The 25,780-nt window shown below is 35.8% G+C and overlaps 2 protein-coding genes across 3 annotated transcripts; one reads left to right on the forward strand and one right to left on the reverse strand.

Annotated features, from left to right (window-relative positions):
• On the reverse strand, positions 1 to 14,050 carry LOC111048576 (probable asparagine--tRNA ligase, mitochondrial). The gene is made up of 7 exons (XM_039439343.1): positions 12,812 to 14,050; positions 12,499 to 12,699; positions 11,467 to 11,606; positions 7,777 to 8,028; positions 5,665 to 5,844; positions 1,617 to 1,920; positions 1 to 457 (listed from the first exon to the last, which is right to left on the reverse strand). Exons 1-7 carry the CDS (start codon positions 12,959 to 12,961, stop codon positions 188 to 190), a joined length of 1,497 nt encoding a protein of 498 aa, XP_039295277.1. The 5' UTR covers positions 12,962 to 14,050; the 3' UTR covers positions 1 to 187.
• LOC111048577 (ras-related protein Rab-30) lies at positions 13,465 to 25,716 on the forward strand. 2 transcript variants are annotated; one of them, XM_022334494.2, is made up of 6 exons: positions 13,465 to 13,658; positions 14,050 to 14,147; positions 17,441 to 17,524; positions 19,290 to 19,473; positions 22,866 to 23,017; positions 24,772 to 25,716. In XM_022334494.2, the coding sequence occupies exons 2-6, from the start codon at positions 14,061 to 14,063 to the stop codon at positions 24,871 to 24,873; spliced, it is 609 nt and encodes a 202-aa protein (XP_022190186.1). In that variant the 5' UTR covers positions 13,465 to 13,658; positions 14,050 to 14,060; the 3' UTR covers positions 24,874 to 25,716. The 2 variants fall into 2 exon arrangements, with proteins under 2 accessions (XP_022190186.1, XP_022190185.1); XM_022334493.2 differs by having other exon boundaries at positions 13,471 to 13,658; positions 24,769 to 25,716.
• The last annotated feature ends 64 nt before the right edge of the window (positions 25,717 to 25,780 follow it).

Here is a 25,780-nt window from a genome sequence, read left to right on the forward strand (position 1 = left end):
TACCTCCAAATTTTCCTTTATTGTACTTGTTAATTTTTACTCATTTTTGCTATTCTCTTTCACTTCACAATAAAATAAAATCTATTTATTATGAACATGAATTTCTTTAAAAACTCCTCAGTATTTTCATTCATTTCACAAATGAATATAAGTAGTTATCTCTTTATTTTCTGTATAAACTACAAGACTAGAGCTGACAATTATGGGGCCACCGCGGAAACGGTATAGTGTCCTTGATGTTAGTGGTGCCCAGAACCAACTGTATGATACGCTCAAAACCGGCACCGAATCCACCGGTGGTCACGTTCCCAAAACGTCGCAATTGTAGATACCAGTCCAACTTCTGGCTGAGTTCAGAGTCGCTTAGTTTCAACTTCAACCGCGAGAGGTCGTCTTCCCTCACACTCCCTCCGCACACCTCTCCTACTATCGGACAAAGTAGGTCGACAGCTTCTACCTATTAATCAAATAAAAAAAAAATGGATTAATTATAAATTAGAACTAAAAACTATTTAAATTAGGAATAAAAAACTACTCATTACAAAACACTACTATAGTGAGGTCCACGTTATAATGGCAGTGGAGAAAGATATGAGAACAGGGTCTCACTGTAGAGCTATCTGCTTAGACCAATGATCGACACGGATAGCAACACCAATAAAATACTTCCGTTATAACGTGGACCTCACTATAGCACTATATAACATGATTCTCACTATAGGTGAATTCCAAACCTAGAAGTTACCTTGCTCTCTACTTATTATAGGTGGTTTCCGAACCCAATAATCGACAAGAAATCCAAAACATACAGAAAAGATAGAATATACCATGGTACAGGTCGTTTATGTTTCAAATTTCAAGCAGATTTTTTGTTAAATCAAGCCGATTATTGTCTATTATTACTGTTTTGTTGAGGTGAGAGTGAAAGAACGGCACAGTATTGATTGATTGATTGATTGAGTACTTTATTTATGTAGATTACAATATATACTGGCTTATACACTTGTATACAATAGCTTACAATACAGCATAGTTATAGATGAATTTACATAATATAGACTAAGAAAATAACTATATGAGACTAAGAAAATAACAGTATGAGAGACTACCAGCGTCACAGCTTCACAAAAAGAACTACCATAGTCAGGTCCACGTTATAATGGCAGTGGAGGAAGATAGGAAAAAAACGTTGCCGATTCTCTGTCTTGTCAATGTCTTCTGTAGACGGTATCTGATACAGGTTTATTGATATAATATTAACTCTTCATTCTAGTTCAAAATAATCAATAATATTTTATTAAGCAATAAGTTCTATTTTTCAATAATTTCATAGAGAATTTTCCTAATTAAGATGAAATATTTTGTTAATCATGAATTCTAAATTGTTAAAAGACGATCTGGCAACAGATCAAAACGAGGAAGAGATAGCACTATCAGCTTTGTTTAATAATAGACAAGGATAGCAATACCATTGCCAATCAAACACTGCCAATATAACGTGGACCTCACTATAGGTCTATCGGCTTGAGTTAACAGTAAAAGTTGCGACATAAACGCCCTATACCATGGGATATCTACTTACGCTATCGTTTCTCTATGATAAAACATTAACCTACCTTTCCCTGTACGCCCCTACACGGCCGCACATAGAACGGCTTGATATCCTGGGGCCACTCCACAACAAAAAGTGGCAGATTGTTGTTGCGTTTCACCAGATACAACTCATGTTCCTTGCTCAATGATTGGCCATCTACCGGTCGACTCTTGAACTTCTCATCTGATTCCATCAGCATTTGCATGGCATCCTGGTATGTGACCGTGTTGAAAGCCTGTAGAACCATCTGGTCCAAATGGTCTAACCAGTCCGGTTCAGTCGGTCGGTTGGTTAGTTTGCGGTAAAGGAGGATGTCTTCACTGCAACTGGGAGACAAAAAATGAAATGGTTTGAAAGATTTGAATGAATGTCTTTGCTACAACTGATACAAAAAAAATCTGGTGTGGCGCACTCACACAACTTTCCTTGCCGTTATGAAAATTGATCACCTGACGATAGTGTTCCCGCGCATCTCAAGTCTACTATTCAAAGATTTGAGCCAGCTGGTGACAGGGCAATAACGCTGGAGACACACATGAGGTCTGCTATCTCTTCATAGTGAATGATTTAATAGAATCAACAATAATTTGCAATTGAATAATCACATTTTCTCGAATTTAAAGCTTATTTTCAAATTTAGGTGAAAATTTTACTGAACATTAATTGTAGAGATTTTCATGCTCAATCTACTCCACTCGATTTTTTTTGTTTCAATTTTATCTGAAGCCTGATAATTGGGAATCTATCTGCATTGATGGGGCGGAGCTCCTGAAATTTTTACTGATATGGGACTTCTGGCAGTTGATAGAGCTTATCGATGACCATTTTAGGTATGAATTTGATCAAAATCGTTGGAGCCGTTTCCGAGAAAATCACGAAAAACCCTGTTTTTGACAACATTTTCGCCATTTTAGCCGTCATCTTGAATTGCATTTGATCGAAATTGTTCGTGTCGGATCCTTATAGTGAAAGGACCTCAAGTTCCAAATTTCAAGTCATTCCGTTAATTGGGAGATGAGATATCGTGTACACAGACGCACATACACTCATACACACACACACACACACACACACACACACACACACACACACACACACACACACACACACACATACAGACCAATACCCAAAAACCAGTTTTTTGGACTCAGGTGACCTTGAAACGTATAGAAATTTAGAAATCGTGGTACCTTAATTTTTTTCGGAAAGCAATACTTTCTTTACCTATGGTAATAGGGCAAGGAAAGTAATGTAATATTTAAATAAAATTATTTGATTGAAATAAAATGATTTTATTTCAAATGATTTGATTTCATTTTATATGATAAAATGATTTCCATCTGTTCCTTCTGTAATATAATATTATTGCTATCGAACAGACTAGTAGCATAAAGAAAAGAGATAACAAGAAGATATCCCATGGTATAGGGCGTTTATGTTGCAAATTTCACTGTTAACACTGAAGCTAATAGTGCTAGTAGTTGTTTTTGGTGAAGCTATGTGACGCTGGTAGGCTCTCGTGCTGGGACGTTCTTACATTCCTAACAACACAGTAATAATAGATAGTAGTCGACTTGAAATTTGTAACATAAACGACCTATAGCCTACTATGAGATTTCTTCTTATGCTATCGTTTTTCTATGCTAGTAGCTAGTGACTAGATTCTAATTTTTACTTTTCTTGCCCTATTACCATAGGTAAAGAAAGTATTGCTTTCCGAAAAAAAATTAAGGTACCTCAATTTCTAAATTTCAATACGTTTCAAGGTCCCCTGAGTCCAAAAAAAGTGATTTTTGGGTATTGGTCTGTATGTGTATGTGTGTGTGTGTGGTGTGTGTGGTGTGTGTGTGTGTGTGTGTGTGTGTGTGTGTGTGTGTGTGTGTGTGGTGTGTGTGGTGTGTGTGTGTGGTGTGGTGTGTGTGTGTGTGTATGAGTGTATGTGCGTCTGAGTACACGATATCTCATCTCCCAATTAACGGATTGGCTTGAAATTTGGAACGTAAGGTCCTTACAATATAAGGATCCGACACGAACAATTTCGATCAAATGCGATTCAAGATGGCGGCTAAAATGGCGAAAAAGTTGTCAAAAACAGGGTTTTCCGCGATTTTGATTATAGTTATACTTAAAATAGTCATCAATAAGCTCTATCAACTGCCACAAGTCCCATATCTGTAAAAATTTCAGGAGCTCCGCCCCATCTATGCAAAGTTTGATTTTAGATTCTCAATTATCAGGCTTCAGATACATTTTAAACAAAAAAATTCAATGGAAAAGATTGAGCATGAGAATCTCTACAATCAATGTTCAGTAACATTTTCACCTAAAATTAAAAATAAGCTCGAAATTCGAAAAATGTGATTATCCAATTGCAAACTGTTGGCAACTGTTGATTCTATTAAATGATTCACTATGAAGAGATAGCAGACTTCGTGTGTCTGCAGTGCTATTGTCCTGTCACCAGCTGGATCAGGTCTTAAAATAGTAGACTTGAGATGCGCGGGAACACTAGCGTCAGGTGATCAATTTTCATAACGGCAAGGAAAGTTGTGTGAGTGCGCCACACCAGATTTTTATTCATATGATCTCAATAATATGATATAATATGATATGGCTGTTTATGTTGCAATGTATAACAGTCATGTTAACTTTGTCTTGTGCTTAGAGGCTTGCTGACAATAAAATTTCATTTATTTATTTATTCAGTACCAGAATCAGCACCGGAAATAATAATTCCCATACATTCCAATGGGACTATTCATACTCACTCAGCCAGGCTGAGTTGAACAGTCCAATTGGAACATATGGGAATCAAATAATAAATAAATAAAATAAATGTTTATTTCCCAAAAAAACTAAAACTACAACATCAATTACACAAAATATTAGATAAATTACAATATTACATACAATAGTTAGTTACAAAAAATTCTTATAATGTGTGTCCTCTACTTGTTTAGTTTTTTCTGTGTGGAAATTGACCTACTCCACTATGGATTATACTGTATTTTCACTGTGCCAGTCATGTTCATTGATACTTCAAAGTTACAACAACATTATTAGCAAAAATACTTCAGTTCTGTAATGTAGACTACTAATTTAAAAAAAAAATTCAGATAACTTTGTAATAATAAGCTATCCTTGAGTTTTCATGAGACGATGCTACATTTCGTTTCTCTACCTTCAAAGTAATAATTATTACTTTGAAACAAGTCCGTGTTTACAGGAAGAGTCAATACAACAATAAGTACAGTAAAAGAAAAGAAGTTGACTTTGTTCTAGACAGGAAACCTGATGAAAAAATAGTTATTTGTATATCTAGAGTGAAAAGTACGACTTTTTCTCCCTGTGGGAAAAAGTTTGAAGCCCGAGGCGAAGCCGAGGGCAGCAATTTTCCTGAGGGAGAAAAAGTATTTTTCGCTCGTGATGTACACAACATTTTTCCTCCATCTACATTTTTTCATAGAAACTGCAAATAAAATCATTCTAATAAGTTACGTTTTGGTGACAATGATTCCTAACAACATAACCTAAATCTAAAACCTAAAAACCGGTCGTCTGATTGGCACTGCCGATTGCGCTATCTATCGGCAAAAGTTGTAACAATTATATCAGCTGAGCAGCTACCAAAAATGGCTGACTCCACATCACGCGGTTCAGATTTGAATTGCAGATCAAAAATATTTGTTGGCTGGTATTTTGAATAGAATAAAATATTTTAAAAATTGTATAAATTTTTATCGTCTACTAATATTAAGAATATAATAATTATCATACAAACATATTATATTTCATGAGTTGATCAAATTTCTGGTTGTGGTATTGAATTCAGTTGACTCAATGACAGACACTTCTATTATGCTTTCTCATCTGAGCTTAGACCTTCTAACCTATGACAATGTAAGTTTCAAATAGAGATGCTCCCCATGTTATTTAAATGAAGTCACTTTTACTCCCTAGGGAGTTTTTCTGTTTTTTACTACCGAGAGCGAAAAAGTGACACTTTAGTATTAGGTTTCAGGGAGTAAAGTAAGTACTTTAGACAGTAGGTGGAGAAAAATTATATTTAACTGTCCAACAACCCTCTGATCAGTCTTTTCATAACTCGTTCAATGATTTTGGTGATGTTTTCAATGCCATCAACGAATGCCAGTTCGGCTTCCAACATGTAGAATTCAGACAAATGCAGTCTGGACTTGGAGTTTTCCGCCCGGAAAATCGGTCCGAAACAATAAACCCTGTTTAATGCCCTGCAATTCAAATGAAAACAATGAATATTAGCATAGAGAAACAATAGCGTAAGTAGATATCCCATGGTATAGGGCGTTTATGTCGCAACTTTTACTGTTATCTCAAGCCGATAGTCCACGTAGTTCTTTCCTGTGAAGCTGTGTGACGCTGGTAGTCTCTCATATTGTGCCGTTCATACACTCTTACCCAGTGAAAACAGTAAAAATCGACAATAGTCGACAGTAATCGGCTTGAGATAACAGTAAAAGTTGCGACATAAACGCACTATACCATGGGATATCTACTCACGCTATTGTTTCTCTATGATATTAGTTACACAAATATAGATATGATTACACGTATTAGATACGCGGAGCGCCGCATTCAAAATGACAATTAGAAAATGGAGTTAGAGTTTGAAAATGTTAACTACGAGAAGCAACGCAATAAAAATATGAAAACAAATAAAAATGTAACGCAATAACAATTCGCAGATAATCAACTCAAATATGACAACTCAAGTACACAGAAAACCCAGCAGAGCAGACGACAAAACAGGAAACAGCTGGCATTGGTTGACTATAGTAAGGTCCACGTTATAATGACAGTATTTGATCAACTTTGGTTTTGCTATCCTTGTCTATCATTCGACATAGCCGGTGGTACTATCCTTTTCTAGGTCCAAAACGATGCCAATTATGTTTTTGACAGTGTAGAAATATAATTAATTAATGCAGAGAATCGGCATCGCTATTCTTCTATCTTTATCCACTGCCATTATAACGTGGACCTCACTATAGTATTGATGGGTGGTTTGCCAGCGCTGGTCTTCACTTGCCTACACTGGCCTCTGCTCGACCAAAATCGGAGCGATAGCCAACGAAGGCCAATGAAGGCCAGCACTGGCAAACCACCCATCCACACTCTTGCGCTGGTCGTCATTTGTACACATTGGGCCAAAATGTGGATGCCGCATAATGCTTTCTGATCAATATTATCTATTATTTTGTCATGTGTTCTGGAAAACGGAGATGAGATGAAGGTGGAGAATGTGGAGGGGAAGGAGAAAAAGAAGAAGACAGGAGAAGAAGAAGAAGAAGAAGATGAAGAAGAAGAAAAAAAATAGAAGACAGGAGGAGGAGAAGAAGAAGACAGGAGGAGAAGAAGAAGACAGGAGGAGAAGAAGAAGACAGGAGGAGAAGAAGAAGACAGGAGGAGGAGGAGGAGAAGAAGAAGGCAAGAGGAGGAGGAGGAGAAGAAGGCAAGAGGAGGAGGAGGAGAAGAAAAAGACAGGAGAAGAAGAAGAAGAAGACAGGAGAAGGAGAAAAATAAGAAGAAGACGAAGAAGAAAAAAATAGAAGAAGACAGGAGGAGGAGAAGAAGAAGGCAGAGGAGGAGGAGGAGAAGAAGAAGACCGGAGAAGAAGAAGAAGAAAAAAAGAAGAAAATGACAGGAGGAGGAGGGGAGGGAGGAGAAGAAGACAGGAGAAGAAGAAGAAGAAGAAGAAGAAGAAGAAGAAGAAGAAAAAGAGGAAAAAGAAGAAGAAGAAGTAGAAGGAGACAGGAGAAGAAGAAGTAGAAGAAGAAGACAGGAGGAGGAGGAGAAGAAGAAGAAGAAGAAGAAGAAGAAGAAGAAGAAGAAGAAGAAGAAGAAGAAGAAGAAGAAGAAGAAGGAGACAATAGAAGAAGAAGACAGGAGAAGAAGAAGACAGGAGGAGAAGAAGAAGACAGGAGGAGGAGGAGAAGAAGAAGACAGGAGGAGGAGAAGAAGAAGACAGGAGGAGGAGGAGGAGGAGGAGGAGGAGGAGGAGAAGAAGAGGAGGAGATAGGAGAAGAAGATGGAGGAGGAGAAGAAGAAGACATGAGAAGAAGTAGAAGACAAAAGAAGAAAACAGAAGAAGAAGAAAAAGAAGAAGAGAAGAAGAAGAAGAAGAGAGTGAATAAAGAAGTGACCTGGCGGCGGCCTCCAAATGCAGCTGGCCGGACACGGTGAGAAAGGCCTTGTGTTTGAAGAACACCTCCTCGTCCTTGACATTGGCGTTGACCTTGGCGTCAGCTGATCGCATCTCGGCAATCAGCTGTTGGCAGTCGGGTTGCACCCTGAACACCTCGCCGCTGCTCTCACAGTCGTTGCTTGTCAGCAGAGGCGGGTGGACCAGCAGGAAGTCTTGTGCGTCTAGGATTGAGTGTAGGAGAGCGTGGGCCCTGAATCAATGAAAGATTAGATTATGATTATGTATAACCCTATCCAAATTTAGGAGAGGACTAGCACAAGGTTACCTTTTTTTTTCTCTCCCTATCATTTTGATGATGTAATTATTGTATAAAACTATATAATTGATTGATTGATTGAGTACTTTATTTATGTAGATTACAATATATACTGGCTTATACACTTGTATACAATAGCTTACAATACAGCAAAGTTATAGATGAATTTACATAATATAGACTAAGAAAATAACTATTGAACTGTATATTATATGAAAAAGCAATTTGTAATATAATAACTATAGATAATAATCATATTGTTATGCATCTACATAAATTGGCGGAGCTTTGGACATATCAATGTCCATTCTTTGGGAAGAATATAAAACATATCCTCCCCACTAACTCTCTACCAAAGAGAGAGTAGGGTTGTGTTTGTTCGCATCAAAACATGCCAACTTGTGGATTGCATACCGGAAATGATTTAGATCTTCAAATTTTGCACATAGATTCTAAAAATATCAATCTCGTGCATATTGAATGAAAAAAGACTAAGAAATTGTCAAAAAACCACTGATTTATTGATAATTAGATCTTTCTAATTAACTAGAGAGATTAGAATTCCTAATTATCAATAAATCAGTGGTTTTTTGACAATTTCTTAGTCTTTTTTCATTCAATATGAATAATTACCACAATATCAACTTATCAACTACACAAAAAGTGAAACTAGCAAGTCAAGCTGAACAAGTGAAGTTATATTTTAAATTGAAACTCAAGTATGGAGTAGCAGAAAGGAACATTTTCTTCAATAGACAATGCTTGAAACTGAAGGTTAAGCCACCATTTTGTCACACCGTTGAGGGGGAGGAGACTATCTAGCTAGGCCAATGGCAGGCGTTCATGCCCTCGACCAATAGCAGTACTCGCCTACTAGTATAAATTCTGCTGCTCTTGTATTTAGTTTTAGTTTATCAGAGATTGACAATGGTGTAATAACCGAAACCGGTCTTTCTAATTATCAATAAATCAGTGGTTTTTTGACAATTTCTTAGTCTTTTTTCATTCAATATGAATAATTACCACAATATCAACTTCTCAACTACACAAAAAGGGAAAATCTCGTGCATCTCGAAGCCCGAATTTCAATTTTGCTTCTAGATTTTTCAGATTTAATGTTGAAATTTTATTCATCGGACATGAATACATAACTATGTTAATATAGAACTATAATCTAGAGCAAGGTACCTAGAATACGTATTGATCTAGAGAGACTACCTCTTCGAAACAGATGGTTAAAATTGGCAACTAAATTAATAGCCAGTTCAATTTTGTCAGGTTGACATCAAGTTGAGGAAGGTTTCTGAACAAGATTTGAGTTATATCACTTTATTATGTTAGTATCAAGTTATGATATGTTAGTATCAAGAATTTATCTATACTATAATAAAGGAAAGAACTGGCTTATACACGTACGGGATATGAAAATTATCTTTGACGCATCATCACGTCTAAACTACTGGACTGAATTCAACTTTAAATTTTGCATACAGTTTCTTAATTAACTGAGGATGGTTCTATGCCAACTTCAAACTCTACAATATTCCACTCAGTCAAGTTTCTAAATGGACCCTTGCGGAGCACGGGTTACCTGCTAGTGAATAAATTTTTATTTATTTTTTATTTATCTATCTTATTTTTACAAGAAAGCACTGAATGGGAGAGAAAAACTAAGGATACTCCTTGTACTATTTCTCTCCCAAATTTAGATAATATTTTAAAAGTCCGAAATGATGTTATAATGGCAGTGGAGAAAGATAGCAAATCCTCTGTCTTGTCATGCCTTCTGCACTATAGACGGTATACAGGTTTTTTGATGAAATGAATAGAAAATTAGATGAATTGGATAGATATAGATAGATGAATGGATTGAGATAATGTGTTGAACAAAACAATATTGAATGGAAAAGTCTATATTAAGCTTAAGGCTGTTCGGTACAAATTCAAATTCAAATTTTATTTATTCAAACTCACAATATTCACATTCAGAATCAATAAGAAAAACAAAACACTCAGCTCAGTAAGATAAAAAATAATTAATGGAAGATTAATAAAATAAATACTGGTATGTTTTATTAGATATACGGTAAATTTGTGAATCGGAATAAAAAATACTACCTGCTGGAAGTATACAATACTCCACGTTTGCAAGCAGGAATGAATATCACTTCAACTAATTTTAAATGCATGAATAAAAGGAGGAAGAAAAAGAAAAGAGAAAGAAAAGACTAGCAACCATTCACTCTCACATTCACACACCTTGCACACTTTCCAAAAACAGCTCATCTTACTAATGCTTATTGCCAGCCACCAAAATTACATTTTAACTACGAAATAACATTGAATAAGGATTCTAAATGGTCAGGCATAAGACCTCTGAGCCATCTAAGAATTCTTTTTTTGAAAACAAGTTGATTTTGAAGCCTCTTGATTTCAATTGGGATGTTATTAAAAAACTTGGGGCCAAGAAATACAAACGATTTCTGGAAACAAGTGGTATACGATTTGGGAAGTCTCAGTAAATCAGCTGTCACTCTCCTAGATTGATAGCTGGGAACATCCCTGAGCAACGTATGACCACCGTTTCCAGACATTACAAAGAACATATACAGGACCTTAAACACATACATATATCTAAGAGGCAAACATCCAAGGCACTGAAATAGAGGAAAAGAATGTTCATATCTTCCCTTTCTATTATAACACGGACTATCGATTTCTGCACCGTATCAATGGTTCAAGTGACAAATATAGGTGGAGCCCCAACAATTAATACCATAACTTATTTTTGGATCAACAAATGCAAAATATAACTGCCTAAGAACATTTAAAGGGAGAAATTTATTCAAGAAATAGAATTTTCGCAGGAAAATTATAACAATGATAACAATTTTTTATTATTTAAATTAAACTGTTAAGATCATTATAAGAGTGAGAAAAAGTGGCAACTGAAATTTTTAAGTGGTCTAATAAGCGAGTTATGGGTTGTTGAAAGTGCAACTCCATTTCTTTCCAGATCATGAACGGTTTCGACTATATTATTAGAACTTCTCTTAAAAATTCAAAAAATGTATCTTTCCAAACTAAAACATTTTATTCCGCATTTCGTTCATAAATAAAACAGTAACATTTTTTGTAAATTCGATAACTTGTTAATTTTGGCATTAATCGCGAAAAAACGCATATTATAACAAAGCCAATGATATACTGAATGTGTTAAAAAAGATTTTTGTTTAATAATTATTGTTAATTACTAAGGGGACGTTTATTCAGTTTTCAATCAATTAATTGAGGATAAACCCCCTTGAAAGGACGTTACCTTGAAAGTACACAAAAAGTTTAAATCATCGAATACCTAAACAACATTCCTACCTATGCCTCACCCTTAGCAGAGCCCTGAAGGGTGGCGCCCTTAGACGAAGGGACAGGTTTTGGCGTAGGTGGTTGGAGTTGTAGGGCTGTCGAGCGGCCAAAGGGTAACCCTCAGAAGTCGAAGGGCACGATCCTAGAACCTGAAAATTGAAAAAGTGGTTAGATAGAACTACTACAGAAGGGCTAATACTGAAAAAATAGAAATGCAACAATTGGGTAGGCGATTTTTGAAGATAAAGCCTTATAGTCTAAGGCCCCTATGCATCATATTCGTTTCACAGTAACAAGGTTTACATTGGTTTACCCTACAGTCGAGGACTGCGACATTTGAGGGCTGATTTCCAGTCCTCTACGGTCACAGTCCTCAACTGTCGGGTCTGTACAAGAATCGAAGAGTCCTCGACTGTCGCCTGGCGCAGGCGACATATGAGGACTCTTTATCAGGAGTCCTCTATGGTCGCAGTCCTCAACTGTCGGGGCTGTGCAAAAATTAAATTAATTTAATTTTCAGTCATCTTCGGTCACAGTCCTCAACTGTCGGGTCTGTACAAGAATCGAAGATTCCTCGACTGTCGCCTGGCGCAGGCGACATATGAGGACTCTTTATCAGGAGTCCTCTATGGTCGCAGTCCTCAACTGTCGGGGCTGTGCAAAAATTAAGGAGTCCTCTAATTAATATATTTTTATTTATAATAAAGAGTCCTCTACTAGTCCTAAACTGTCGGAGTCCTCCACTGTTGCCTCTGTGCTTTTAGAGTGCTCTAATGTCAGTGTCCTCGTTTGTCAGTGACTCGGCCCTTTACACGTAGCTAAGGTCACAGTTATTATAATGTGTTCCATTCCAAGTTAAATACCTTCTGCTTCATTCATTACTCACAATTGGATAAATAATAATATAAATAAATAGTAAAAAAAATTGTGGGATCGATGGCGTCAAATTAACAGCTGATTAATCTTCGTTCAAACTGAGGTGGTGTATATCAGCATATGGCCTTTAATAGTCCAAAATACATAAATCAATACGACGATTACCTTTATTTCTTCGACGATCAGTTCAGGTAGACCACTTTGATTGACTTTCATCGAACCAACGGCACACACAGAAGAACCAAAACTGAGATCAGGAGGAGCAACATCTTTATTGAGCGTCAACTGCAGCTTTTTGAGATCTGAACCGTCATGAATGTCCACAAAGATGAGGGTTTTCATTTTGCGAATGCCCTCCACCCATCCCTGAAAGAAAAACATGAGGAATTCAGTTTTTTAATCAGAATATAGAATCCAAATAGGTTATGGTTACTACCGAACTCATTTGAAAAACGGTTCAAAATGTCCGAAAACTCACCTGAACTTTGACTTGCCCCTCATGTTTTGCCTTCAGTATTTCTGTAACCGATTTGATCTTGGGTGCAGTTGAAATGTGTCTCAAAGACGTTCCGAAGCAACTTTGTTGGTGTAAAATGTTTTGAGTGAAGATTCGCACAAACTTAGCCATTACTAGGTTGAATAAAGCTTATTCTAATAGACTTTGAAGGATTTCTTAATCATATTGGAAGAGACTTGAAGGATAAAATTGCTGAGTGCTCTAAATTTAAATTAAAACTATAGAGATAAAGTGTTGATATTTATGTTTTCTGAAGGGATACAAAATGTCCTAACCTAAATTCACGTTGGATGGGAAATCTGCTCAAGGATCAGCTGATTCACAACCCTCAAACCTTGAAAAGTGGAACAGTAATATTGGAACATCAAACATATGATTCACAACCAGCTGACTAGAGAAGATGTTTTCAAATTCCTATATTTTAGAGTTTTTTCATGATTTTTAATAGCATATTAATTTTAACTCACACAAAAAATATTTTTAATTTACATACTATTGATATTACCGGTAATCTTCAAACCTTCACTTTTATTATTTTTCAATTTGAACACAAAGTTTTTATTTTTGTCAGGTTGTTACTCCGAAAAGATGGCTGACTGAATTTTCGAACTAGGAACAGGACAAGGAAAAAATGACATAGTTTTTGTGAGTTTTGACATTACTATAAAAGGGAATTCTTCACTTCTTCAAATAATTATGATTCACAGGTGAAATTTTACTTCAAATAAGCAATTAAGTGATGCAGAGTGACGAATATACAATGCTGTTATCCTATTCAACTGGTACAAGCATTCAATTATAACAAAAAGTAAGTTATTGTCTGCAAAGACATATCAGCTGTTGTTCTGTCAAACTTCTCATAAACTTACAGAAAATGCTCCTATTTTCATAATTATTTACTCTATATTAAACCATTGCTAAATAAAATTAATAGCCATCCCCTCCAGTTTTTGTCATTTCCATGTAAATAGGTTGATATTTTAAGTGACAATTCATCTATTGTTTACTATTGTAGACACTGTTGTTTTCTTCGTATTCTTTCACGTGAGGAATTGACATTGATATCTTAACAATATTGTGTGACACTATCTTATTTACTTGAGAACCATAATAGCCTTGAGCATTCATTCCTTCTCTAAACTTTGTCTTGGGACTTTTCTATCACCTTGAACTAATTACTGATAAATTATTGTCAACAGGTGCTAAAACCATGGAGGATTACAAGTTCCTATTCAAAGTCGTTCTGGTTGGAAATGCTGGAGTGGGGAAAACGTGCCTTGTACGACGTTTCACTCAGGTAATTTTTCAAAAATGAAATTTGGGTGGCCTGTCATGCAATAACAGCTGACTGTAGGATGTGCACATACTAGACAAACAATAATGTTTCTACAAAGGTAGCCCTAACTTGTCTATTGTTTGCACATAATATAGACATCTGTTTTCGTTTCACAAGGCTTCTCAAGCTAAGCTCACACTATAATATCAAATCATGCTACTTTCTGTTTACGTCCTAAAGACACGATCTATAGGGCGTGTAGGGACACCATGTTGCGTCTCGACTACCGTCCCCTCAAGCCACATGAGGCGTTCTCGGGCAGGACGCTCTCCAATTGGCTGATTATCAGCTGATTCCCGCACGTCAACCCATTCAGACAATCGGTGAGATTCCTGCCCTACCGACGCGTCTGAAAACGCTTGAAAAAACGCTTGGTTTGTCTTGGACCAGGCCATCTATAGTTCTCTAGATATAGCTACTTTATAGATGGCCAAGCTTAGACCTAAAATTTGCAGTGTTTGAAGAATATGCAGGACATTCCTTTTCTCAATACTAGCTGTTGAGTGATGTTAGAAAAATATAAGCTTAAACAGATGATAAAATAGTCGAGACACGCTGGAGCTAGGCTGGGACGTCTAGTCGGCTAAAGTGCACGTCCAGTGTCAACATACCTTTCATCAAATTTTTGGTTGGGATCGATTTAGTATGTTATTTTGAGCACAAAATCACAAAAATTAAACGGCGCTCACTATTGTTTTTAAAATAAACTAAGTTCAAAGTAGCAGAACTTTACATGCATTTAACCTATAAGTAGCTAAGGTTAGGAAAAGCTGTAGGTTAGGAAAAGCTGTAGGTTAGGAAAAGCTTTATGTTAGGAAAGCTTAGGTTAGGAAAAGCTTTGGGTTAGGAAAACTCAGATTAGGAATATCATAATTTGATGATTTAAATAATCAAAATGGCTGCTACTCATAGGTTAAATGCATGTAAAATTGTGCTACTTTGAACTTAGTTTATTTAAAAAACAATAGTGAGCGCCGTTTAATTTTTGTGATTTTGTGCTCACAATAACATACTAAATCGATCCCAACCAAAAATTTGATAATAGGTATGTTGGCACTGGACGTGCACTTACACCCGTCTAGTCTCTTGACTCAATTGACGTCCACATTCTGAAAATATCGTGCCCCATGTCTACGTTACATGAAGTGTCTCATTTCTGTCGGGAGACCATAGGGTCCTCTTCACACTTAGCTACTCTACGCTGAAATACGTTCTATCTCCCAATGCTAAATCCAAGCTACGAATGTGAACGGGACATATTCGTAGCTAGAATTTAACATTGGGAGATAGGACGTATTTCAGCGTAGCGTAACCAAGTACAAGTGAGAGTCTCCATTGTCTCCCGACAGAATAGGATACTGCCAAGTATCAATTAGGAATGGGAAAGCAAAGTATAAAGAGATCCATAGATCTTTGATTTTTGGTCTCACAACTATCCCATAGACGAATATTGGAAAAAAACATGTCTCATAGAAGACAACCTGTAACACGTCTCTGAGACCAAAATCGCACATGTATCCTATTGTGTACTATGCCTGCATAGCACATATAGTGAGGTCCACGTTATAATGGCAGAGAAGAAAGATAGGAGAAAAACGTTGCCAATTCTCTCCATTTTGCCACTGACTTTACACAGCTGTTACTCAATTCATCCCATTAAATTTAATCCAATGATAATTATCATTTCCTTGATAAAATAATCAATTTAATGTCAAATTAATCAAGAAAATATATTTTTTCATAATTTGATTCAAAAATTTGCTTCCATAACTGAGATCAGATTTCTATTTTTATACAAACCTGAATTGGCGGCTAGTTTAAAAAGCTGTGATACAACGATCTGAATTTCAAAACAGAAATTGAGTTATTTGATAGGTATTCTATTCCAATTCCTTTTTAAAATAATAGAAAAATAGAAATCCTATTTAAAAATAAGTAATTTCAATGGATTAATTCTGAAATAACTTTTCAATATTATTTATACCAGTACGAGTAGGTCTAATCTATACGGGTAGACTAACTGAAGCATGGATGAAGTCTAGGATGGTTAGTTATCAACTTTTAAAATGTCATTTCAGGTATTTTAATTTGTGTTTCTCATACGGTAATGTTTAAAAATTATTTCATCGTTTCAAAAATACATTTTAAATCAATTATACGACTTGTGTACTCAAGTATTTTGATAGAATGAAGAAGAAAAAATGGCGGCTGAGTATTTTTTGTTCAGTCTTGTACAGTCACTGTCAAAAATAACATATTCTGGCAAATAGACAACATTGCAAAGCGAGAGAGAGATTGTGCTATCTGTTTTGTTGTATGATAGAAAAGGACAGCAACAGTATTGTCAATCGTACACTGCCATTATAATGTGGACCTCACTATAGCAGCCTGCACACTGGAACAATGGGAGCGTCCACTAGCTGTGGTGGGACCACGGAATCGGATCTCCTGTCATGTCATCTTGGCAATCTCCAATTCCTCATTCCAGCTATCAATCAAAGCTGGTACCTTCTGATTCTATTTCTACATATTTCTCTATTGTTGACCGAGCGAAGTGAGGTCTAAGATTCAAGTCGACGGTTTGGCATTTCTCTTGATGTTTAAATGTTTATATGTTTTTATGTTGCGCATTTACGGCGAAACGCGGTAATAGATTTTCATGAAATTTGACAGGTATGTTCCTTTTTAAATTGCGCGTCGACGTATATACAAGGTTTTTTGGAAATTTTGCATTTCAAGGATAATATAAAAGGAAAAGGGAGCCTCCTTCATACGCCAATATTACCGTAAAAATCAGACTATAGAATTATTCACCATAAATCAGCTGTCTAGTGGACTATAATACTACCCGTTCAAAAACATCGTACATCTTGAAAATTTGTCTTTCCATCAGCGTTAGTAGACAGTTGACTATAATTCTACCCGTTCAAAAACATCGAACATCTTGAAAATTGTATCTTTCCATCAACGTTGTAGACAGTAGTTGCAGCCAGACCTGATGACAGCGCTCACACTCACACTCCGGGACGACACGTCACGGTACGATAGGACAGAAAGCTCTATATTTATTTAGGATTTTTTCTAGACATTTTAAATGATAAATTATTTATTAATTTTTGAGAAAACATAACAACTGGTCAATGTAACTTACTGAGCGCGAGGTCTACTGTTCATAGAACTACTAGTAATTTTCAATAAATTGTAATTGCCTATCCTTCAAGTATTATTTATCAGACATAACTTTTTGATTGCAGGGTATCTTTCCACCAGGACAAGGCGCCACTATAGGTGTGGATTTCATGATAAAAACGGTTGAAATAGACAATGAAAAAATTAAGGTAAAGTTCAAATTATCTTGTTATTCATACCACTTTCTCCTATATACCCTTAGTTTCCAGTCTCTTGTTATCTTTCTTCTCCTTCTTACCACCAAAAACTTGTATACTTTGTCTTTTATTTTGCTCTTCTGTTGAGAAATATAAAGTCAAAGTGGTTATAAAGTTTGTGAAAATTATAAGACGGCATGGTTGCCAAGTCTCCTCTACCAACGCCTTCTCTAGTAGATGGCAGTGATACAACTCTTACCGGTATATCTGATATAATATTAATTGTTGTTTCTCCTTAATGATTAATTCTACTTTAAATGTACCGTATCCATTCTTCATAGTTCATTCCTTGATATTCATCAAGAAAACATATCTTTAACATATCTTCAACTAAAAAATGAAAAATCTATAAAGTATCTGGGCATCATGGTTGATTGTAACCTTAAGTGGGAGCCTCATATAGAATATATTTGTAAACGCTTAAAATTTATTTCCTTTATCTTTTATAAAGTCCGTAAAATTTTAGACATTAAATTACTTAGGGTCCTTTACTTTGCCTATGTTCAATCGGTGCTGCAATATGGGGAGGAGCGTATGATGTTTTCATGAATAAAATTTTTACATTTCAAAAAATGATAATAAAAGCAATTCTTAATAAGCCAAGGGCTTTTTCTAGTAGTGAAACATTTGCCGAATTTAAAGTGATGACAGTACGTCGAATTCATATAAAGAAACTTCTCTACTATGCATGGATGAGGAAGGATGAATTTACAGTGAATAATAACGTTTCTATGTATAACCTGAGAGTTACATCTCATAACATTTATAATATTAACTATTCAGATTTGACAATAGTGCAAAGACAATTGGAGTATCTTAGCTCAAAAATAATAAATATCATGCCAAATGCATTGTCAGAATCGCTTTCTAATAGGGGTAGACAGAGGATGGAACAGATAAATAAGTGGGTGATACAAAAATTTTTCTTCGACATCAGTCAAATATTATAATTACTAGTAATTTATTGTTGAACTTCGATTTTTTGTAGCTTTGATTATTAATAAATAAATTTTTATATTGTCTAAACAGCTGATACTGTCACTCAGCGGTCAGGGTTTTGCCCTTGCTGGGCGGTGCCATGTAATTTTAATTTATTTGTAAAATAGCATAATATTATAATCGAGAATATTTCTTTTGTAAGTTTTTTATTTTGTATTTTGTTTTTATGGGCAATAAAGATGTTTAAAAAAAATGTTTCAATAATAAATTGTCATCATTAAGATCGAATATTCTGGTAGTTTACTATATTTCTCTCTATAGATTACTTGTGATGATCTTTATTGTTAGTCTATATCTTGTTCTTATTGTATTGTTTTCGTATCACACTTCTTCCTCTTCAATCTCCTGCTTCTCCTCTTCTTTTTCTCCTCCATCTCCTGCTTCCCTTCTTCTTTTTCTCCTCCTTCTCCTCTATCTCTTCCATTTCCACTCCTCCTCACAAATAATGCTTCTCTTAGCATTAACACTGACTGGCCTCAAAGTCAAATTCTTTTGTTCTGTTTAGGCTTTGCTATGCTCGATCTTTTTGTGTGTCACTTGCAAATCTGCGATCTATTTGTTTATGCTGACCCATTCTTGTTGTTTCAGTTGCAAATGTGGGATCCAATTGTATTATACTGTGGTTGATGTACCATCATTCTGGTGTTTCTTTTTTGAATTTTAGTTACAAAGCTATTATCTTCCAATTTGTTTATCCTGCCTTATTTTGTTGTTTCAGCTGCAAATCTGGGACACAGCAGGCCAGGAGCGGTTCCGTTCAATAACACAGAGCTACTACCGGTCTGCGCATGCGCTGATTCTCGTCTACGACATCAGCTGTCAGCCGACCTTTGACTGCCTGCCTGACTGGTTGCGAGAAATCGAGGAGTATGCCAGCCAAAATGTGCTCAGGATACTTGTCGGTTAGTAATCTATAATACAGGGTGATTATAAAAGGACTCCACAACTTTGAAAGCCCATAAATATTTATTGAATTTACTTACAGAATTGAGGAAGGTGTCATTTTATTACAAAACACTCCAAGTTTAAGGTGTGGGTGTTATTTTGGTTGGATGTGACAGCCGTTGGTAATGCGACATACATCCCACCGATAATCGATTTCTTGCTACACTCGTACAAAGCATATCAGGCGTAACTTGTGCAACCACAGCTATCTGATTGTGATCCGATTTCGTAGGTTATTAAGATTGTCTGCTAGAGGCGGAACATAAACCTTATCTTTGATGAAACCCCACAGGAATAGTCCATCGGTGTTGAATCTGGTGAGCGAGGTGGCCACGCAATTGGTGCTGCACGGCCAATCCAGCCTAGTTGAAAGCGAATGTCTAGAAAATCCCCAACTTCTCCGAGGAAATGAGCTGGTGCTGAACAAGATTCAATTATTTTATTACAGCCAGAAAATACATACAGTACACTAGGCCATGTCATTACAATAAAATTTCTAACAGAATTACAATAACAATACATAAATAAAGATAATAAACAACATGCAGTGCAAGAGCAGGCTTTAAATCTATTCGGTTTTTCAAAAAAAAAAAAAATAATAATAATACAGAAAGATCAATAAACAAGAGGAGTTTGGTGCAAAAAAGACCTCAGTCACAAAACTTAGTTTTGAGAAAATTGCATGTAAAGATTTTCTCATACTTTTTCTCAATATTATCACACCCAATCTCTAGAAGTGTTTATATCAATGAAAATTCAATATTTTCTCTTTATTTTGCTACTGAAATGATGAATAAATAGTTTTTTATTACTTTTATATTTATCATAGAAAATAAGTCCACTGAGGTCTTTTTTGCATCCATCAACAGTTTCAAGGCAGAAAGTCATGTCTCAAATATATTCAATACTTTTATTGATCTATTGTTTAGAATAATGAACCATTCAACTATTAAGATTGATACTCATAATAACCTGGAGCATAACCTAGCAAACCGTAGGTGCAGTGCTGCGATGCCATCAGAGTCAATGACTTGACGTTCAGCACTGATTATATGGAGAGTCTGCCAGCATGCTGACAGAAAATTCCGTATAACTTGGTCAGTTTTCAAGATACAGCGATGAGATTTTGATGGCATGTGCTTGAAATGATGGAGAATGATTTCTCAGCCGCCTGAGGTCGTTTTTGCACCCAGCTCCTCTAAACTGAAGTTACTAAACTTCAATTCTATCACAGTCTATACAGCCTATTCTAGTTTTAATCTATACCTACTTTTACAATAAATCGTGGACAAACTAAAACCATAGAAACTATTATCACAGTCAATTTACTTCAAGATATGAGATAAGATATAAGATATTTTTATTGCCAATAAACATATACAGTGCAGTAATAGGCAAAAGTCACAATACAAACAGTAAAATAAAAGTAACATAATCATATCACTGGCGGAAATAACAATACAAACAAAAGATTACCAAGTGACAATACAACCAACAACTGAATCAACCGAGTCAAGCAAAAAAGCAATACACAAAACTAACTAAAACACTCAACACTGTACCACAAGTGTAACATTATCACAATATGCTTATTTTATGAAAAATACTTATACAATCTCTACTCTGCTAGACATTAATAACAATATCACCTTCAAGAAACTCTTGCACTGTATAGAAGGACTTAGATGTAACCCACTTGCTAACTACCATCCTGAAACGACCAACTGGAAGCGCTCTAATTTCTAGCGGCAGCCTGTTGAATAGTTCTATTTGCTGGAAATAATGGCTCTTGTAAGTTTTCCTCAGTCGAACGTGAGGCACTGTTAAATTCTCCCTATACCTAGTATTGAAATTGTGGGTATTTGACTGGGTATCAAAACTGGAAATTTTTTGTCTCACCTGTAACAGATTTTGATAAATGAAAAGTGCCGGTAGGGTCATAATATTCAGCTGTCTAAAAGCTGAGAGCTACTTAGAGCTTTAAACAGTCAATTTACTTAGTTATATAGTGCTTGGGTCAGACTCATGAATGGAATAGAACGGGTTGACGACCAGCCATGACTTGACCCGCTTCTTAAAGCTCACCAGCGGCAGCTCTCTTATTTCATCAGATAGCCTATTGAAAAATCTGATGCCAGATATGGGAAAACTTTTCCTGGATCTTTCCAATCTCACCCTGGGCAGGACCAGATTTCCATTTCCCCGTGTGGCATGACTGTGAACCAGATTGGCCCTGGTGTACAAAAGAATATTCTCTCTAACCGAAACCAAGCACTCGTATATGTACAGGCTGTAGACTGTCATCACTCGTAAAGATGAACAACTGCCCTTTTACTTTCAGCTCGACGGTGCACCAGCTCATTTCCACGGAGTAGTTTACGATTTTCTAGACAATCGCTTCCAACTTTGCTGTATTTACCATCCAGAGCCAATGGGCCATATGAATAAAGTTGAGCATTTGCTTATACTTCTAAAATGTGGAGCATTTGCTTCATTTTCTATGAATAAACGTAATCAAAACCTCTTGCTCATGCTCATCAAAAAAAAGTTTGAGCATTTGCTCAAAAGTAAAAGCTTTGGCTCAAAATTGTATGAATAAACTAGAGCATTTGCTCAACTTTTGAAGCAAATGCTTCAAAAAAGGTGAGTCTAGTCTAGAGCAGCTTATCACCTTTTGTTCATAGTAAAATGGCTCAACTAATTCGTATGAGGAAGAGGAAACTATACCAGATACGATCACAACCAATAGTTGAGAACTATAAAACTCTTTTTAGATTCAACCATGATATATATCACCATTATCCCTACAAAAGAATAAATTCAAAAGATAGCTACTTGTTATAAAGATAGCCATCACAAAATAGGAAAAAGGCATTTAAGAAGATGAGAGTGTAGACGATTATAAGAAGGCTATTGATATTATAAGAATATGCTGAAGATTATTATAGAGATGACATTTTTTCACGCTATTATTTCAAAACTCTAAACTCAACTAACCTAAAACTCTATTCATAAATAGAAAACAGAGCAGACGACGCAAACACAAGCGGTGCACCCTACTTGCATATTTAGCGCTTCCGTGAGCTATAAAAACAAAGTAAGGCTACAAAAGCGAATCAGCTGATGAAAAATCTTTAAAATACGTGAGCATTTGCTCCAGAGTTCAGGAGCATAAGGTGAGAGTGTAAGGTAAAGCTTATTCATATAAAAATGAGCAAATGCTTTTGCTTCTACCTTTTGCTCATGAGAATAATTATGCTCCATGCTCTTGCTCATGAGCATTTGCTCTGGTTTTATTCATATGGACCAATGTTTGTGATTTAGTAAGTCACTTTCTCGCTTTTTCTAGGTAACAAAGTGGACCGGGAAGACAGGGAGATTCCAGCACATGTGGGAGAGGACTTTGCACAAAGACACAGCATGTATTACCTGGAGACTTCTGCCAAGGAAGCTCATAACGTAGAGAACCTGTTTCTACAAATCGCTGCCGAACTAATGGAGGTCAGTGAACTGATTACTGATTAATCTTTCATGTTTCAATTATTAACAATGTGTGTTTTTATTTGTGGTGTAGAATAGTTGCTGATTGTCTTTGGTTATCAAGGCTGCCATCACGCTTTTCAAAACTTTCTACCGGTGATTTTTTTGGAGTCAAAATTATTCAATCAACATTAAAGCCGGGTTTTCACGATAGTAAGGTCCACGTTATAATGGCAGTGGAGAAAGATAGGAGACCAACGATGCCGATCCTCACTGTCTTGTCAATGCCTTCTATAGACGGTAGCTGATACCGGTTTATTGATGTAATATTAACTCTTCATTCTCGTTTTGAATGATCAATCAAGCAATAAATTATATTTTTCAATTATTTCATCATGAATTTTCATAATTACGATGAAATATTTTGTTGATTAATTATGAATTCTACATTGTTGAAAGACGATCTGGCAACTTAGCAAATCGAGAAAGAGATAGCGCTATCCGCTTTGTTGAATGATAGACAAGGTTAGCAATAGAATTGCTAATCAAACACTGCCATTATAACGTGGACCTCACTATAGTTTTATTTGCATCTTGCACTATTAATATGTAATGTTAGTTTGTGGTTTCTTATACTATTAACCGTAATACTTCTGGAATGGAAACGTTAATCTCTGTAACTTGATAGTGTTGCTCTAGTTTGGCACATGCTTTTCATCTTTTTTTTTTGTGGAAATGCAACTTTTCATGCTTTGCACATTTTTTCTAATCGTGGAGCTTTTCCTCTAGTATATCATCAGTTTTCCACTTTCATGGTAACATCCTTTTTGTTGGGAAATTCCTTCATCTTTGATAGTTTTGGCTTTTGTTCTTCTTAACATTTTGAATTCACTCATCTTCATTAACAAATGAAGCTTCTATTCTTTTTGTAAGTATTCTTTTCTTTCATCTTACTTATTAAATGTTTGCATGTTTCTGAATGTAATTAATTTGGTAGTGTATGTGTATAATGTTAGCCTTCACATGCTTTATTTATTAATTAATTAATTTATTTATTTATTTATTCATTTATTTATTTATTTAATTGACAATTACAAATCATAATTATAATAAATATAATATGATTCAATGTACCAAGGTAAACAATAGTGTATGTTGAACGGAAATAGTAGTTGAACGGATTCCATCCATTCTCACTGTTATAGTATCCTTTAATAGCTTTTCCTTTACAATCTATATTTTTTAAATCTTGAAACTACTATAATATCTAAAATGCTATCTAATCTTTCTACACTTTGAGCATGCTTTAGTTTTCTCTGTGCATAATACTATAAATAAAATATTACCTTAGAAGATATCCCATGGCATAGTTCGTTTTATTCCAATTTTGAAGCCGATCTTTTGTCAACTCAAGCCTATTACTGTCGATTACTGTCTATTATTACTGTTTTGTTGAGGAGCCTGTAAGAACGGCCGGTATGAGAGACTACCAGCGTCACATAGCTTCACGAAAAATACCTACTAGGAGAATCGACTTGAGTTAACAGTGAAATTTGAAACATAAACGCCCTATACTATGGGATATCTTCTTATGCTATCTTGTCTTCATAATAATTCTCTTTCCCTATCATAATTCTATATACAGTATTTATTCCTATTCGTCACTCTATTATTAATAATATCGTGTAATATCTATTCATCTATCTATATTAATCTGCCTACTTATCAATACCTAATCGATCTATTTATTTATTTTTTTTTTTTTTGAGCAGCAGATGCGATACAAAGAGTTGCCGAGGTACGAACAAGAGCATGCGCATTCCATCAATGGCCGCACAACAGCTATTGGAGACTCTTGCTGCAGTCGGCTGTCCTAATTACTCTGTGGTCAACTCTGTTGTGCCCCACTACAAGGTGTCTCCAAGGAACGCTGCAGTTGACACTCATCGTTACTCTGTGGTCCACCACAAAGTGTCTCCAAGGAACGCTGCAGTTGACTCTCCTCGTTACTCTGTGGTCAACTGTGGTTCACCACAAAGTGTCTCCAAGGAACGCTGCAGTTGACACTCATCGTTACTCTGTCGTCCACCACAAAGTGTCTCCAAGGAACGCTGCAGTTGACTCTCCTCGTTACTCTGTGGTCAACTGCGGTCCACCACAAAGTGTCTCCAAGGAACGCTGCAGTTGACTCTCCTTGTTCCTCTGTGGTCAACTGTATTGCACCACAAAGTGTCTCCAAGGAACGCTGCCGTTGACTCTCCTCGTTACTCTGTGGTCAACACTTTTGTACCTTGTGATACTCAAGGTCTATAAAACCAACGTTTCTATAGACCTTGGTGATACTGGGATCACATATTTTGGAGACGGTCTTTATAGTTGAAAAACTATGTAATTTTAAACGTGAATTGACTTGAATTTTTGTGCAATACGTTGATTAGTGTGGACTGGAGCTTACACGAATTTCGCTGAACTTACACGAGTTTTAACAGAATTTACACGAATTTTAACGCGGTTGTGGCATGGTGAACGAATCTTATAATAAATCATTCTATTAGGACCGTTTACATTACAACAATCCCCAGCAACTTGTTGCATTACTCATCAAGAGTATTGTAACTTGCTGCAATAGAAATTTGTTGTAATGTAAAATAGGTCTGGTTTTTACAAGTTACATTATTCAAGCTTTTTGGGCTTTATTTTTGTAAAGCTGTTCTAAGTTTTACTATAATGATTTGTTTTATAGTACAATAATTTGTTACTACTTAATTTACAGTATTCGTTACT

Source organism: Nilaparvata lugens, chromosome 12 (genome assembly GCF_014356525.2).
Source record: "Nilaparvata lugens isolate BPH chromosome 12, ASM1435652v1, whole genome shotgun sequence".
NCBI classification, from domain to species: domain Eukaryota; kingdom Metazoa; phylum Arthropoda; class Insecta; order Hemiptera; family Delphacidae; genus Nilaparvata; species Nilaparvata lugens.